Source organism: Chroicocephalus ridibundus, chromosome 7 (assembly GCF_963924245.1).
Source record: "Chroicocephalus ridibundus chromosome 7, bChrRid1.1, whole genome shotgun sequence".
Lineage (NCBI taxonomy): Eukaryota > Metazoa > Chordata > Aves > Charadriiformes > Laridae > Chroicocephalus > Chroicocephalus ridibundus.
This window is the reverse complement of record NC_086290.1, coordinates 7,932,556-7,949,894: the sequence shown is the minus strand read 5'-3', so window position 1 is coordinate 7,949,894 and position 17,339 is coordinate 7,932,556. Positions and strand designations below refer to the sequence as shown.

At 39.2% G+C, this 17,339-nt stretch overlaps 1 protein-coding gene across 3 annotated transcripts in view; it reads left to right on the top strand.

The window, feature by feature from the left end:
- Positions 1 to 17,339, top strand: part of ACMSD (aminocarboxymuconate semialdehyde decarboxylase) — a 51,156-nt gene that overhangs the window by 8,611 nt on the left and 25,206 nt on the right. Inside the window, exon 4 of one of the 3 annotated variants that reach the window (XM_063341908.1) lies at positions 4,476 to 4,583. In XM_063341908.1, the coding sequence (XP_063197978.1) occupies positions 4,545 to 4,583 (39 nt within the window). In that variant the 5' untranslated portion in view covers positions 4,476 to 4,544. Of the gene's footprint in view, positions 1 to 4,475; positions 4,584 to 14,955; positions 15,145 to 17,339 lie in introns of those variants that run through there. The other 2 variants (XM_063341909.1, XM_063341907.1) reach the window with 2 other exon arrangements.

Below are 17,339 nucleotides of genomic sequence, written 5' to 3'. Positions count from 1 at the left end.
CGTATGTCTGGTTTTTGTCATATTTAAGATCGGGAACAGTGTATAATTTGTTAGCAGGACATGCGTCATAAAATAACCTTTCAGGTTGCATCAACTATGAGCTATATTTGGATCAGATAGGATTTTTTTTGTGTCACAAGGAAAATAATTTCTTTCTATAAAGTTTGAAATTCTTCAGCAGAAGGAAATATAGCAAGAGTGCTCAAAACTTTGATTTTTATTTCAGTTCCTAGAACCACCTCAGTTTCACTTTAGTGAGTTCTACAAATGTAGTCCTTCATTTGAGACTCAACTCATTGCTTACAAAGAAATACTTCGTTGCTGTTTTGATAATGCTGTGTACCAGCACTATATCTTGCCCTGCTGGCTGGTGAATTGTAGATTGGGCTGGCAAGCTGAATTTAGTAGGTGGGGCTCCCGAGCAGGCAGTTAACCATGGCAGTGTGCTGTAAGTGCAGGAAATATAGACTTGGCCGTAGGACAGTACTGCTCGGGTGCGCATTTCCCTGGGGTCCATGCTCAGTGTATGAGACTTGACAGTTCTGCCTTGTGCTGCACGAGGTTTGATGATCTACATCGCTCATGGTGGTCATTATCAGTTGATGGTTTGAACTGCTGGAAGGGATGCAGCTGATGGTGGAGCTCAGTTATGGGTTTTGGTAGTTCAAGCCTGGAATTGTAGTAGAGTGTCTGTGCCGTGGCCACATCTGTACTCCATGCCACCCATGCCAGCAGCTGTTCAGATGAAGGTGAAATAAAGATGCAAGGGGGTAAGGTGACATGGTTTTTAATTAGCTGGACTTCTAACAAGTAGGTTAATATTACAGCACAGATATGTGAAGAAGATAAAGGCCTCACTGTGTCAGTTCCAACCCCAAAATATTCTTACAGACCCACTGTACATTTCATGTAGAAGGAGAGCCCAGTTTCTGCTACTGGAGCAGCCGAAAGCACTTCTTACATCAGGCAGTACTTGTCAGAGGTTATTAGTCATAGAATCATAGGGTTGGAAGGGACCTCTGGAGAGCATCTAGTCCAACCCCCCTGCCAGAGCAGGGTCACCTAGAGCAGGTTGCACAGGAACACATCCAGGCAGGTTTTGAATGTCTCCAAAGTTGGAGACTCCACCACCCCTCTGGGCAGCCTGTGCCAGTGCTCTGCCACCCTCAAAGGAAAGAAGTTCCTCCTCATGTTTGGGTGGAACTTCCTATGTTCAAGTTTGTGCCCGTTACCTCTTGTCCTGTCCCCGGGCACCACTGAAAAGAGCCTGGCCCCATCCTCCTGACACCCATCCTTTAAGTATTTATAAGCATTGATAAGATCCCCCCTCAGCCGTCTTTTTTCCAGACTGAAGAGACCCAAATCCTTCAGCTTTTCTTCATAAGAGAGGTGTTTGAGTCCCCTCATCATCTTGGTAGCTCTTTGCTGTACCCTCTCCAGCAGTTCCGTGTCGTTCTTGAACCGGGGAGCCCAGAACTGGACACAATACTCCAGGTGCGGCCTCACCAAGGCAGAGTAGAAGGGGAGGATGACCTCCCTCGACCTGCTGGCCACACTCTTCTTGATGCACCCCAGGATGCCATTGGCCTTTTTGGCCACAAGGGCACGTTGCTGACTCATGGTCATCCTGTTGTCCACCAGGACTCCCAGGTCTCTTTCCACTGAGCTGCTCTCCAGCAGGTCAGCCCCCAACCTGTACTGGTGCATGGGGTTATTCCTCCCCAGGTGCAGCACCCTGCACTTGCCCTTGTTGAATTTCATAAGGTTCCTCTTTGCCCAACTCTCCAGCCTGTCCAGGTCTCTCTGTATGGCGGCACAGCCTTCCGGTGTGTCAGCCATGCCCCCCAGCTTTGTGTCATCAGCGAACTTGCTGAGGGTGCACTCTGTCCCCTCATCCAGGTCATTGATGAATATATTGGAGAGGACTGGACCCAGTACTGACCCCTGGGGAACACCACTCGTCACTGACCTCCAATTAGACTCTGTGCCCCTAATCTCTACCCTCTGAGCTCTGTCTTTCAACCAGTTATCTATCCACCTTACTGTCCATTCATCAAGCCCACTCTTCCTAAGCTTCCCTATGAGGATGCTGTGGGAGACGATGTCGAACGCCTTGCTTAAGTCAAGGTAGACCACATCTACCGCCCTCCCCTCATCTATCCATCCAGTCATGCCATCATAGAAGGCTATCAGATTAGTCAGACATGATTTCCCCTTGGTGAATCCATGTTGAGTACTTCTGATTGATAGCTTTCTTTTCCTCCACATGCCTTGAAATGACGCCCAGAACAAGCTGTTCCGTCATCTTTCCAGGGATGGAGGTAAGGCTGACCGGCCTGTAGTTCCCCGGCTCCTCCTTCTTGCCTTTTTTGAAGACTGGAGTGACCTTAAGTCCTTAAGTATAGTTCTTATTTAGTTATAAAATAGATCTGGCTTTTTGCTTCTTGGCTATTAACTTACACCTCTCCAACTTTGCTATGCATCAGCACTATCCTGGCTCGTTTATTTGAGCTTTGCGTGGAGATTCAGAATTTGGACACACACAGTCAGTTCATGCCCATAAGATACATCTTTTACATTATTCTTCTGTGCAAAATCTGTTTAGCTTCTTCAATACAGTAGCTTGTTTTTCTTCCCTTTCCAAAAGCAAAGAGGAAAAATAAGCAGTTTCATAAGAATGGATAGCCTGAAACAGTTGTCACAAACTGTGTCTTGAGAGGTTCAGATAGGACATTAGGAAAATATTTTTCACTATGATGTTAGTACAGCACTAGAAGAGGTTACTGAGAGAGGTGGTGGAATCTTTCCCCTTGGAGGATTTCTAAATCCAGCTAGCAAAAAAGCTACAGATAACCGCAGCTGACCTTATAGTAGCAGTGCTTCTAGTTCTTCTCAGAAAAGAGAGTTGAACTAAATGATCTCCATGAGGTCCTTCAGTTCCACACTTGTATGATTCAACCAATATAAACCTCAGGGGGTATGTAACTGTAAGGTTTTACCTAGTAAATGATAAATTAAGTAATACCAAAATAGGTTGACGTGAAATGTGCAGAGGTTTAGAAACAGTGCTAATTCAGGCCTAAGAGCAGGTTAATTCACCAATAAAGGGTAAGTGCTATGTTTTTATGAAGGATAAAATTCTGATGACTTACTCCTCTTGGTTTTTTCCTTTCCTGTTAATTTTAGAAGGGCTTTTAATGGAGTATATTACTTATCTGATACAGATAGTCTCTCTAGGCCCCTTATTATACTCTAGTCTTTTTATGACAAGCCTATTTCCTTTACCATATATAACTTTGATTTTTAGGCTCTTTTTTCACTGTTTCCTCTTTTATCTATGGGCATAGAAAGGTGACTTCATAGTTATAAAGATGAAGATCATCAATACTGAAACTCTCAGAAATTACAGGTTGTTCTGGCTGATGTACCAGTAAACTCTTTGAATTGTCTCCTTTATCATCTCGAAGTGTGTGTTACTCTGTTGACCAAAAAAATCAATTTCTAAATAAAATTAAATTAGGAAAGAAAATCAAGAGCCCTCCAATGTCTGTTTCACATCCTACAATCATTATAAATACAAGTTCATTGAAATTGTTTTGCCTCTCTTAACCTTGAGGATAAAATATCTTTGGAAGATACTTAAATTTTTGTGAAGGTCTTTTTCCATGGAGGTTTTGAAAATTAAGTTATAGTTCTTTTGCTTTAAATTTAATTCAGTATTAAAACTGTCAAGTAGTTGCAACACTAATTAGATTCATATTGCATGGGATATCTAGACAGACTTGTTGCATCTCTACTTGTTGATTTTTCCACTAGATGGCATTATGCATTGGCTGCAAGTTAATTTATGAGCTTAACTGTAATTGCACATGCTAAAGATTTAAAAAATAAGAAATGATCTGTTGTACTTGCGCTTATTCTATACAAGGGTGAAAGAAGCGTGGCTTAAAAATCATTTGACCTACTTCTACCTAACAGTAACCCAGTCCATCCTTAATGCATCGAATATGGATTTACTCAAAGCAATAAAGGAAGTCAGCCATGGCAACAATATCTGATCCTGTGTGCAGTGTGTCTTTTAGAATAAAACTCTTGCAACCTTTTCTGCATTTAACGTTTAAAGAGTGACTTCAGTGCTGCAAATTGCTTCCTTTCTGGCTACATGGCTTCAACTGAAGTGATAGGAGGTGTCCTAAGTAGAGCTACAATACTGAAGATTGCTTTTAAATGAAGAGACGCATGTGAGCATTTTTTTTTATTTAGTAGCTAATTCAGGATAGATTATCAGAATAATTTATCACTGCAAGTTTAAATATAGATATGCTGCTGTTTCCTCCACCCAGATGAAATGAACTATTAGCGATCCCCTACAAAATTATATGGTTCTCGAGAGTGAGGTTACTGGAACTTAAGGTCCTGACCAGTGAACCACCATCTTTTTCCCAACACTAATTTCTCCTTTCTTAATCCCTCAGCTCGTATAGCAGAGGCCAGAATCTGCTCACAGGTACACCGCTGTATGATGGAGACTGTAACACAAGTTAATGCTGGTGGAAATGTCTGTCACCTCCTGTCATGCTGAGGTATGGATCCATTTATTTATTCCAACCAATTTAGGCTCTCTCTCTGCTCTTGTGAGATCTTTTGTTTACCTGGGGCTTTGCTCTTCTTCAGTTTTTTTGCTATGAACAGAGGGAGGCACCATCAATTAGGGAGGAGAGGTGCATAAGTTTGGAATTGCAGTACCATCCTTCAACAGTATCTGTACTTCTAGTCAGTGACCAACAGCCAGGCTGTGAAGGAAAAAGAAGGAAGGAGTAAATACTTGGCAGCTGGCTCAGCAGGGGATCCTGTTTCATTCCTGGCAGCACAGGTCTTCATAAACTCGTGATTCCACCGGACCTAACTATAGGCATCCAGACATTGATGTCTGAACATTATTATTTCTGGTTCCCAAAGGGCAAAATACACTTGCAGCGTACATGGGGTTTATGTTAGGGAAAAAAAAAAAAACACAAAAAAGCCCCCAGCAAACCAGTAAAGGAATTAAATATGAAGACTCCATGGGAACATAGCAGAGAGTCGATCTTCCTGTGGTGGCCCACCTTTGCTATTTCCTGGCCAACTCCCTAGCAAGCAGGCAAGTGTCTGAAAGAGGTGGTATGCACAACGTGTAGTAATACAGGTGAGAATGAAACAAATTCTGAGATTCAAGGTGAACTACAGAGAACCACATAAAACAGACTAATTTAAGAAGTCATCTAACTATATTTCAGTTATATTTTTGAGGCACCTACAAACTGCAAGTACAGACTAGCATATAGTTCCACTGAATTAGAGCAACTGGTTTCCGTTTGTCTCTTGAGATGAAGAGTTTGAATGTAGGTTTTAGTTGGTTAGTAAATTAATTGGTTGGTTAGAAATTAATTATTATTAATTGTATCATTCGTTAATTTTTATAAGCATACGTATTGCATTACTAGGATCCAAAACTTGAGAGCTTCACAAGTGGTATCAAATCTTATTACTAATTAGCAGCTTTTCATGTGAAAAAAGTTAGTGACAAGAACTTCCTTTATTATTTGGTAAGTGGTGAGCATTTACTGAAAATCAACATACAAACCCTAGTGTTTGAAGTGTGTTGTATTCTACATTGTGATTCAAATGGTAGTGCTCTAAGCCTCCAGGAGATTTTAATATACCCCGTTGTTTAAGAACATACAGCAGAGATGAGCAAGGGTGTTTGAAAAATGGATATTTGGAAGCATGTATATTCTTTCTGTTCCTAAAAATGCTGTGTTACTAGAGACAAAGAAATTTTAAAAGACTCATTCACCAAACATTGAATTATATGAAGGCATAAAACATTCATTATAAATCCACCTTATTTAGCAGCAGTTCAACCCAGTTTTACTTTTGACATTGCAGTGCCAGTCACAAAATCAGACAGCACAAGCGTGCGTCACTTACTGCAGGCAAAATCCATTTCAATCAATATGAAATAAGTGCTCTATGTGTATATTGCAATCACTGTTCGGTGCTCCACTTAATGCACTACAAATTGCAACCTGTAGTGTTCACAGTGAGCTGCACAAACATTATTAACAAATTTATGATTTATAGTGCAGCTCTCTTTTTTTGAGGTACCATACTGACATGGGCAATCAGACATAATCCAAAACCAGCTCTCTGAACTGCCCTTACGTTTAATTGCTGAACTCTGTGCAAAGTTTACCTGTAATTCTTCATTTAAATTGGTCTGTCTTTCCAGTGGCTCAAAACTACTTTTTGAGCCATTGTTTGATAGATCCCTTCTGAAAAGACTGGATTTCATGGTGGCTTCATTGGGCTTTCTGTTGGGTTCAAAATGATTAATTGGAATAGAGTACTTCTAAAACACCTGCAATATTTTTTAGGTCATAAAAAAGTTAACATGAAATATTAGGTTGAGATGAGTGGCAATGTCCTGAAGGCAAAAATATATCTTATCTAGGAAGTAGGCTTGTTTATGACCTTCACACTCAGAAGTGAACACAGATATTTTGATGTATCTGCAGTACAGTCCTGGCTGTTCCTGTGACCAAGAAAGTGCAAATTTCTTAATCTTTTTCAGCAAATAAAGAAAAATAATCAAGCAAACTAATAAAGCATACTTAAACACAGCCAGGAAGTCATGGATCTTTTTTAGTAATTGTGAAGAAGGTTGTTCATCCTGAGAGGATGTTGTTAAATTCCAAATGTTGGAATTGAAAAAGACAGTACCTGCCTTTTCCCAAGAGGAAAACAAAGTATGACAGTTGAGAAAAGAATTCAAGTTTCAATGTTAGTTCTAAATACATCAGCAGTTGCATTGGGTCTTTTGTCTAGATTTTATATGACACAAATTGTAAATCAAAGTGCACTTTAAAGGCTTTTCAGGGAAAGGAAGTTTGATTTTTTTTAAATGGATAACAGGATTGTTTAGTTGTAACTATATTATAAATTTACTGAATCATTTTTGAAAACACACGCTTTAAGACTGTATCTTGGTGGAGCTTTTATGCTTGCTAGTGCATATGGAACCAAAATGACTCCTCAGTGAAGTTCCTGAGCTAGTCATCTGGACTCACTCCACAGTGCTTTCAGTATAAATCTTGAAGCCAGTCTTTCTGTGCTTCCTTTGTGTGCATGTAATTTTAGTAGAGCTTGTCACATGTAAATATAAGCAGGATTTAGGTGAACAATCAGACACTCAACCATATCCTGGGCTACATCAAAAGAAGCGTGGCCAGCAGGTCAAGGGAGGTGATTCTGCACCTCTACTCTGCTCTGCGAGACCCCATCTGGAGTACTGCGTCCAGCTCTGGAGCCCTCAGCACAGGAAAGGCATGGACTTGTTGAAGCATGTCCAGAGGAGGCCACAGAAATGATCATAGGGGTGGAACACTTCTCCTATGAGGACAGGCTGAGAGAGTTGGGGTTGTTCAGCCTGGAGAAGGGAATTCTCTGGGAAGAACTTATTGCGGCCTTTCAGTACTTAAAGGCAGCCTACAGGAAAGATGGGGACAAACTTTTTAGCAGGGCCTGTTGCGATAGGACAAGGGGTAATGGTTTTAAACTAAAAGAGGGAAGATTCAGACTAGATACAAGGAAGAAATTTTTTACAATGAGACTGGTGAACCACTGGAACAGGTTGCCCAGAGAGGCGGTAGGTGCCTCATCCCTGGCAACATTCAAGGTCAGGTTGAGTGGGACTCTGAGCAACCTGATGTAGTTGAAGATGTCCCTGCTCATTGCAGGGGGCTTAGACTAGATGACCTTTAAAGGTCCCTTCCATCCCAAACTGTTCTATGATTCTATGAATGCGGCAATTAGCATTTGCTTAACTTAGTAGTGATACTAATTCCAATGGTCCTACTGGGTTTTAAAGTTAAGCATCAGTTTAAATATTTAATAATGGACATGAAAGAAAGAACATGTTTCCATTTAGAATGGAACCCCAGCCAGGAAAGGCAAACTGAAGGTATCTTATTGGGGAAACAAAAAATCTTTCTTAAAAGCCATGGTAAAAATGTTAATGAGTAGCCTTCTAAAGCAGAAAAGCCAATACAACAGGTAATATTCTTTCCTGTTACACCTGTGGAACTCACAGGCTGAAAGAAAATTATCAGAGCTGGTTGACTGAATTCAATCATGGTGTAAGCCAAATTCGTTGAATTTTCTAGTCAGCGATGGATTTGGCTTTGGGATAATAGTTATTTGTAAGAGTAACCAGGATTTGCAAAACTTTTCTTTTAGTTGAAGCATTATTTCTAGACGTGTTCTGTGTTTATTAATACATGGCCTTATGTTACTTGTCATAGTTGGTTTGCTAAAGTAATCCAAGTCTTAGCCACTGTCATGTTAGGACTTGAAGTGTGGGCACATCAGCCGTGTATGTTGTTGTAAGTATGCTTATTTACCTGTTATATAAATGTCTTACTGCGTATTTCTAAACTATTTGTTACTCAAGATCAGATTAAAATGTATGATCCCATTGTCTATCTTCATATAGCAAAATCTAAGCATTTGTTGCTTTAGCTGAAGGTAAAGAAATGACCAGATAATTTAGAAAGGAAATAGGTACTAGTTTTGCTGTCTGGTTAACATTAGTCACAATTTTGCAGTTTGGATATCACTTTTCAATCAAATTGCTAGGGAACTTGTTTTACCTAGTAATACTTTCCTTGTGTTAAACAGTTACTCATTAAGTTATCTTAATACAATGAACTGCTAATAGGATATTCTGTAAACCTTTACTGAATAACAGTTCTGAGCCTGTAGAGCAGCAGTGTGGCCTCTTCTAAGTTACAGAAACGTAGTCTGATCTGTAGCATCACTTTCTGATTCAACTGTATATTCGCTTGACCAGACAACACAGCAATACTTCCAGCAGCACTCACATTAGATTTGCTTGAAGTAATGCTAACCATCACGTAATCCACCGTAGTGCTAATCTTCACTCAGGGACAACACCAGTGGGAAAGTATGAGTATTGTGACTATCTCATAGTCCCCCAGCAACAACCAATGTTTTTTCCAGCTGACAGCATTTTCTGTGAGATGTTTGCATTGAGGTAGTAATCATTGGGCTAAAAGTTTGCTTTGATTGCTGATTTGGCTTCTGTGGAAGAAGTGGAATGAGTTAAAGCTTCGATATTTGGATCTTTCTTAATTCCTGTGATAATCTGAACTGTAGTCTCACTCTGGTCCATAATTTTAATATCTTGTGGATTTCAAAAGAATCAGTTTTGAGGTGTATATCCTATTTTGGAATTAATGTATGTGAAAGACAGAAAAGTGTTTGTATCTGAACTCAGCAAGTGAAAGCAGGATCCAGAAATCCTCTGTGGAGGCATTCCTCTGCCAAGCTCCCTCCTCCAGATGAATGAACAAAGGCAGCTGCCGTACTAAACACTAAATGTTTACATCGTAAACATCTGCATAGTTGGAAGGGTCTTTGCTTTGGCACTCACTGCTGTAATCTACAGATATCAATAGAGATTCTGAGATTCCCGACTCTCAGAAAATCAGTAAATGCATCATCAGTGTAAAGCCATGGCTAACCACTTGCACAACACTTACTGGGAGCCAGGGTTGCATCTTAGTCCCTTGCAGAAGATCTCTTTGGTGACAGGGATTCACAGCTACTCAGAAATGATGGAACATCAAACTTCATGCTCAAGCAGACCTTGAGGACCCAGGAAGACGTCTGTTTCATTAGGCCAGTCCTGGTAGCACAGAGGAGGCATAAGCATGCTTCTGCAGAGTTTTAGAGGCAGGTGTAGGAATTCAAATTTGTTCATCTGCTTCAACAGATACTCAGAACATGTTGGTTCCTTGGCTTCCTTTCAGTAAAAGCTCTGAGAAGAGCAGTAGCACAGAGAGGCCTCTGCAAGGAGAAAGAGGTGGGGATTTGAGTATCTATCTCACAGGAAAAAAAGTTGTGAAGATAACATTTGTCAACAGTAACTATCTATTTATTTTAGACACCAACCTTCTAAATAATTGCAACAATCTCAGATGTTACCATGCGGTATTAACTTGAAAATTATGACTTTTTAGTATCAGTATCTGTAAGCTTCATTCCATCTGTTCTTTCTGGCCCACGTTTGTGCTACTGGTATCTGGTTGCTCCTGCTGCACAAGAGTGACACTTGGCGTGATACATGCTTAAATAGTCTTTTTTATTTGTTTGTGTCTACACATGGAAAAAAATTAAAATTCTATTTTACTTGTACTCACACTTTTGAAAATATCTATTTAATTATCATTTTTGATAGAACATTTCTATGCAAAATAAATGCATGGTAATTGTAAATTGCAAAATTGCAATTTTAGTGTATTAAGAAAATAATGATATTGTTTGAAAGATAGCCATATATTTTTATTTTGATTTAGAATACTAGCTGAGTTTCGACAATGTACTATTTTCTAGAAACCTGAAAATAAATGAGGATTTATTACGGCTTAACTTACACAGCGGAGAACACAGTAATGGTCAGGAATTTGGCACAGGACACGTTGTTTGCTTTCACCACTGTGTGATTCATCAGAACTCTTGCTAGGCCGGTAGTCACAAAGCAGTGCAGTGTGCTGCCAAAGGCGTCAGCAATCTTGGCCATCTTTACACAATAAATTTTAGCAACACAACTGTGGTGGCTGTGGCAGGTGTAATAGAGGGACCGCCTGGTGGGTATCATCCTGAGCTTCTACAACCATGAAGCTTCACTATGCAAATTTAATAGCTTAGATCTTGGAAGCATCAGAAATGCATCAGTACAGCATCACATCTGAGATAAAAAGCCCAACTTCTCTGCAAGGCTAAACTGACTCTGCTACAGACCAGCATCAGCTATGATGTTTGTCTAAACAGAGGCTCTTTCATTTGTTTGCTTCTGCAAAGGCTTTTGAATAACAAAATGAAAAATCTCGCTACTTGCCTTCTGTATTTAATGATGAATAGCTGCTGCCATCTTGAGCTGATTTAGTTGGCTCTAGATTGGAGTTGTGTGTACCTTTCCTATTGCGTTCTGTAGATGTGTCTAAATGAAATGCAGACATTGCAATCCAGCTAGCCATGCAAGCCATCCGGAGTTTAGACTGGAGTGTTTGGTACATGGCATTTAAGAATGGGGAATCATAGTGCCACCTACTTTCTGGGATACATCTTTGTTAAGGACTTTACTGGTGTAACTGTAGCTGGACATGTCCTCCTGGTGTAGCTATGCTGGGTATACTAATGTCATTCTATCAAAAATAGTATCTGCTGTAAAGCACTTGGGATCTATGTACAGAAAGTGCTACATGGGAACTGCATAACGTTATACCTTATTAGAAGGGAAACCATAACTATTGTTATTATTGCCTGTAGAAGGGAAACCATACCACTTTCACTGAAGCCTGTGTTCTCTGGAGTCCCAGAAGAGGATTAAGTTCTGTGATTAGGCTAATTTAATAGGAGAGGTTTAATTATTTGATACCACACAAAAAATAGAATTACTGACTTTTGCATCCTTTCCAAATGTGACATTTCCAAGCATGTCTGTAATGGCAGTCTCAAGGGACCAGTGCAGTCCCCAGCACAGCCAAAGGACAACCTGTTGCTAAGCAACCAATATAAGTGCACTGCTCAACATTTATTTCATTTGGAAAAGGACATATTCTTTAAGTACTTCATCTTAGCTACTGAGCACAAAGAGTTTTCCAGTTGTTTTTCCAGACATGTGCCTCTATATAAAATAGACAGATTTCACAAACAAATGTGCAATTTAAAGAGCAGGTGCCAGAGAAGAGCGTACCGTTTTTTCAAACCGGTACAAGTATTTTAGCACTTTCTAACATCGGTGTCCTGAATTTGCCTCTCGGTTTCTGTGTTCATCCCAACTGAAAATGGGCTGCCTTGATAAGCATGTATGTGTCAGAGCTGCCTACAGAGTTTGACAATGTTTGTTGATGCACCCTCTTTTGAAGAGTTTGTTGATGCACCCTGAAGAGTCCAAATCTGAGATTCTGTAATGGTTTCAGAAAAGAAGCTAATAGCTTTGGAAAAGAGCATTTAATGCCCTACGTCTAACACCACTTTCACTTCAGTGCTTGTCCCTGTAGTGAAATAAACCCCTATAGTTTTGCTAGATTTGTGTCTGCATATAGGAAATCAGCCCTGGCCTGAATAGTCTCTAGCTAAATTGTCCTGAAGGAGTTGTTCATCATGTTTCCCACTTTTCCAGTCTAAACCCACACAAACAGAAATCAGAAAATGCACCAAAAGAATACGGGAAGTTGATCAAAATCAAGAGTACAGTTTGGTTTCTAATGGCCACAATAAATGCATGTTTTATTGCATGTGATCTTAAAGACACATATACCATGCATAAATGTACTGAGGCAGGTGGGGCATGCCATCTTAATATATGTCCCATTTTAAGGTATGGAGGAGGCTACTTCTGGCTGGGAAGAAGTCTGTACGTGTTTTAGTTCTCCTCTCTAGCAGATGTAGCAAGTACATTCATTGACTGATCTTTTCTTTTTTTCCGACCAGCTTTGTATTCTCATCCAAATGCTCTAGGATATAAATTATTTCTGGATAGCCCAAGAATGGGTACAGGTCAGGTCTTATATGGGCCCACAAATGGTAAAATACAACTTTCTGTTGCCCCAGACGTGGTGCATGTGAGAGTTTCCATCTGGTCATGAGCTCCTGCCTGACAGTACAGTGAATTTAATCTCAACTCTGTCTGCGTAGGGCCATCTGACACAGCTGCAGGTTTTCCTGGCTATTGTTGGTAATTCCTGCACCTCTGTGTCACACTCACAACCATTCACAACCAGGTGGAGACAGGTAGCAAGGGCCATGCTAAAAGCCAACGTGGTGCACTTGGAGAGAAACTCAGCATAAAGACCGAGAGGCATAAGTCACTCACTGTTATCAGGCGGATTGTCCAAAGCAGCGGTGACAGTGTCCTGTTTTTCAAACCCACACACTCAAAGTAGGTAGGGTGCCTGGGTAGCTGAAGATGCTTTTGTTTGTAGCCACTGATGGTCTTTCTGCTGCTGACCCAAAGGATCATATCGGATATAGACAGATGTCTCACTGTTCCTTTGATCAAGTGAAATGGATACAAATTTTGCCTTTGACTGTCGTGGTTTCTAGATGATCTGTTTTGTTAAATGAAATGTAGTGTGGGAGTACTGCACTGTTTGCAAGCTAAGCTGTGTCTTGGGAGAAGCAACTAGCAACTACATCTTTTTTTAGAGCTGACAAAAGTAAAGCACAGAGTTGAAGAAGTGCTGCCAATCTCTGCATGGTAGCCTGCAGCTATGGTGACTTAAGAGAAGAAACTAGGTGTCAGGCTATTCAGGTACCCAGATCTCTTCCTGCCCCTCTCCTTCACTAGAACCTCTGCTTTCTATACTTAAATAGGAAATTGTCTTCCAGACATCTCTTTATTGAAAGACTCTCACCTTAACTCTTTGCCTCGTGTCTATGGATTCAAAGGATTCATGACACGGAGTTCCCACAGCTGAATTGATACTTCTTTCTTATCTCTGCTGTTGTATGTGCAGGAACATTTACGTATATGCTTGCCAACAGGCTAACGCTATAGTGCCAGATCACATAACGTAGCTGTCACCTTTGGGAGCAAGAGAGCAAATTTGCCACTTAACCTGGCAGTCTGGTCATGAGGAGATTGGTTTGGTTTTTGAGATGGAAATAATTGCTATTTTCAATCCCATGGTTTTCATCTGTTAAAGTGAATTATTGGCTGTCCTGCTTTGTTTAGGGAATACTCTTCCAAACCTGCTGCTTCCTATTTCTTTTGGACATTCATTCTTCAGTGATCTCACGTTACAGAGAAGGACACCATCAAGCAAACAACCAACCCTGTCACAAGGAATTGATTTGAAGAATAACTAGGAAGGTTTACTGACCAAGTCAAAAGCAGACTTGCTTAATGAGTGAACAAGCAGGGAAACACAAGAGTCCATTTTTTTTTTATCAAGTCCAAAGAAAATAACAAAGTCAGAAAAAGGATGAAACAAAACGGGCTGCTTGTTTTTCAGGTTGATTTCAGGAAGCAAGATTCACAACAGCATGTAGATTTGAAAAAAACCAGCATTTTTCACTAGAAACAAATTAATCAAGAAATGGTTAATCAGCTTTTGCAGGAGGACACCCTGTGAGTAGCATAGATTGAAATAAAACTATAGAGGAAATAAATTACAGAGAAAAATACAGCACAAATAAAAGGCAAGGGTATCTTGAGGAAAGATGCGTAATACTAAATTGAGTAAAGGGAAAACATGAGATGTAGTTTCACAGAAAATCTGAGCTAGCTCCATTAAGCTTAACTTAGGATGCAGGAGCTGTTTCCCATATTAGCTGGTGAATTCCACCAGCATTAATTACTAAGGTAATCTGAGCCATTCTCCTGCCAGGTCTGGAGCCAGCTTGAGAGGCTGTAAGCACCAGTATGCAGTAGCATGTGTAAATATCCAAAGTCAACCAATAATGAGAGGGGAGAAATAAAGTGCAGAGAAGAGATTTGGCTACAATTCAATATTTCTGTGATTTTTTAAATGTAATTTTAAAGAAAATGCAAGGGAAGGAAAAGAGACTAGATGAGAAGATATGACTATCTACCAAGGATATATTATGTGCTCTCTACAAATCATTTCAGAAGAGGTCAGCATGTTTAATACATTTATTCTAATTCAATTTTATGGAATGATTTTCAACTGTAAACAAGCTTGCATTTTAGATTTTGTGTAAAATAAATCCCTTCATAGTACCAGTATAAACATACATCTTCCCTTTGCCCTCAGTCCGCTGTAGTTTATGCATTAACCGGGACTTTCTGCTGGAAGCCTTTTGTTCTTTTAGAGAGCCACTCCTCTGGGACTTAGGCTCCCTGGTTGGCCGCTGTGCCAAGCTCTCCTGATAAGACAGCAGGTGGATCTGAACAGCCACCAAAGTTAATAACCTGCTAAACCAGGGACAGGAAGGGCAGTAACAATTATACAGAATACATTTTCATTGAAAGAATATTTCTCCTTTGATACTTCAAAAATGAAAATTGATATTCATAGCCACATTCTGCCTAAGGAATGGCCTGACCTAAAAAAGGTAATAAGAGTTTAGATATTCAGTGCCTTATGTTATCAGCAACCATTTCTACCAATGTAATTTTTGAAAGAACAATGAATTAAGGGTTCTGTTATAAATATCTCTAGGGTTTTGTCTAATTTGATTTTTATTCAGCTTTAAGATATTTGTACTGCATTACTTTGCAAAGCAAGACTCCCAGCAAGAACCGGGCTCTGTTCCCCGCTGTTTATTTAGTCTGAAGCAATTCTTATATTTTTGCTTGGTTTTTTGAGAGACCTAAAATTGTCATATGATGAGGCATAAATTCCACTTTCTTGATAAAACCAGAGCTGTCAGGTTCCCCAACGGTATTTACTTTTGTTTTAAATAAGAGAAATAAGCAAATATTAGACAAGATTAATGTTACCTAAGACAAATTTCATTCACATCTTATACCCACAGGCACGAAAGTCATGATCTTCAACAGGAGTGGGGTCATTCTAAGTATGGTTAATTGGTGAAGATGATCATTTTACTAATATCTGATATTTTTTTCAGTTACTGGAAAGTAGTAGCATATTGCATTAAAAATAAAAAATCCCAGTTGTCATAACACTGAAGCTATAAGTCAGCTTGTCTTAACTTTGAATCTTTGTGTGGTATTATTATCATTCAATGACATGAATTTATTCTTGTCAGTAATAATTTTCATGATCCTGTGAAAAGTATTTGAGAATGGGAAGTGTCATTTAGGTTTTCAAGTAATAAATCTAATCCTTTTCTTATTTCAGCTTATCAGAAGCCATGTAGTCATCGCATTCTGAATTAGGTTTTAGAGGTGCTGCCTAAATAATTAAAACCACAATTTAATATAGAGATATCTGATCACTTTTTGACTCATAAGGGATAAGCATCTCCAATGCTACAAAGATACTGAAAAAGATAACACAGAACTATATTTATATATAGTTTATACACACATATGTATAAAATTATTTGCGATTAAAAATTGCATTCAGATTTCCAGGATATCTATTTTTTATAATTCTTCGATGTTTCCATTCATGATAAAAAATCAGAGTAGAAAAGAGATGACCTGCATTGTTGCTTCTTTCCTTATTGTAATTCTGTGTTGGTTGTAGTTTGAACACATTCCCTGTGTCTGACAATAGCATGGAACCACTTGATTTCATTGTGCCTGTCTGACAACAAAAGAATGCCATTATTTCAGCCATGCTCTTAGACATCTGACATACTAACTGAAACTTTGTTTTACACTTTACATTTCTTTAACTTAATTATTTTGAGGTTGATGGTGCCAAATTGTCAGGTAGGTGTCTCATCTGTATTCTCTGATTTTAAGCATGACAGCCCAGTGTCAGTTCAATATTAGCCAGAGACCAGCTGGAAAATGTAAACAGCATATTTGAAAAAAGTCATGAGAAAACCTGGCATTAAGAACATACATAGTGTTATTTCTTGATTAGTAGTGAAAAATAACATTGTTATGCATAAAATGTTTGTTTCCTTGTTTACCTAGGAAGATCTTTTTAAACATCTTTTTTGTAATCATAAGAGCTCCTCAATGAAAAAACACATACACACTGTATAATGTAGATGAGATAACATATTTTTAGAACAATTACGTCTGTTTTAAATGGGTAGGAGTTTAAATATCCAGACTACAAAGACAGGTTACTCTTGCTTGTTTCAGATTTTGTTGTCCTTGTTCATGCAATATCCGTATAAAAACACCTATAAAATTCCTTCATTCTGATTTTACATTATTTTAAAAGATTGTCTTTTTTGTCTGTAAATACTTTAAAAGGGCAATAAATTCATGGAGATAAAATCACTCCAGGAATCCCTTGACGTTCGCGGATATACATCAAGGCTGAATTTGCTACTGTTAGACCCTGTACGCCAGTGTGGCATTTATTTAAACACAGATAAAGAGGCAAATACCAAATTTTTTAAAGTTAATTTCCAGCTGCTAGTTTTTGTTTCCTCTGTGCCAAAGATTGAGTGATTCAATGGTGTATTAATGGGCCCAGAATAGAAAACAAGTCTCAAAATTCCCTGGAGTCCTCTGAAAATTCAAGCCATTAACATAGTTCTATACATCTCATGCATGGAGAACAAATCAGGCAATCCTAACATGCACACACAGTGCTAAACTTTTCCCAGCCTTATAGATACTGAACCTTGAACCTATGACTAGAAAATTCTAATGT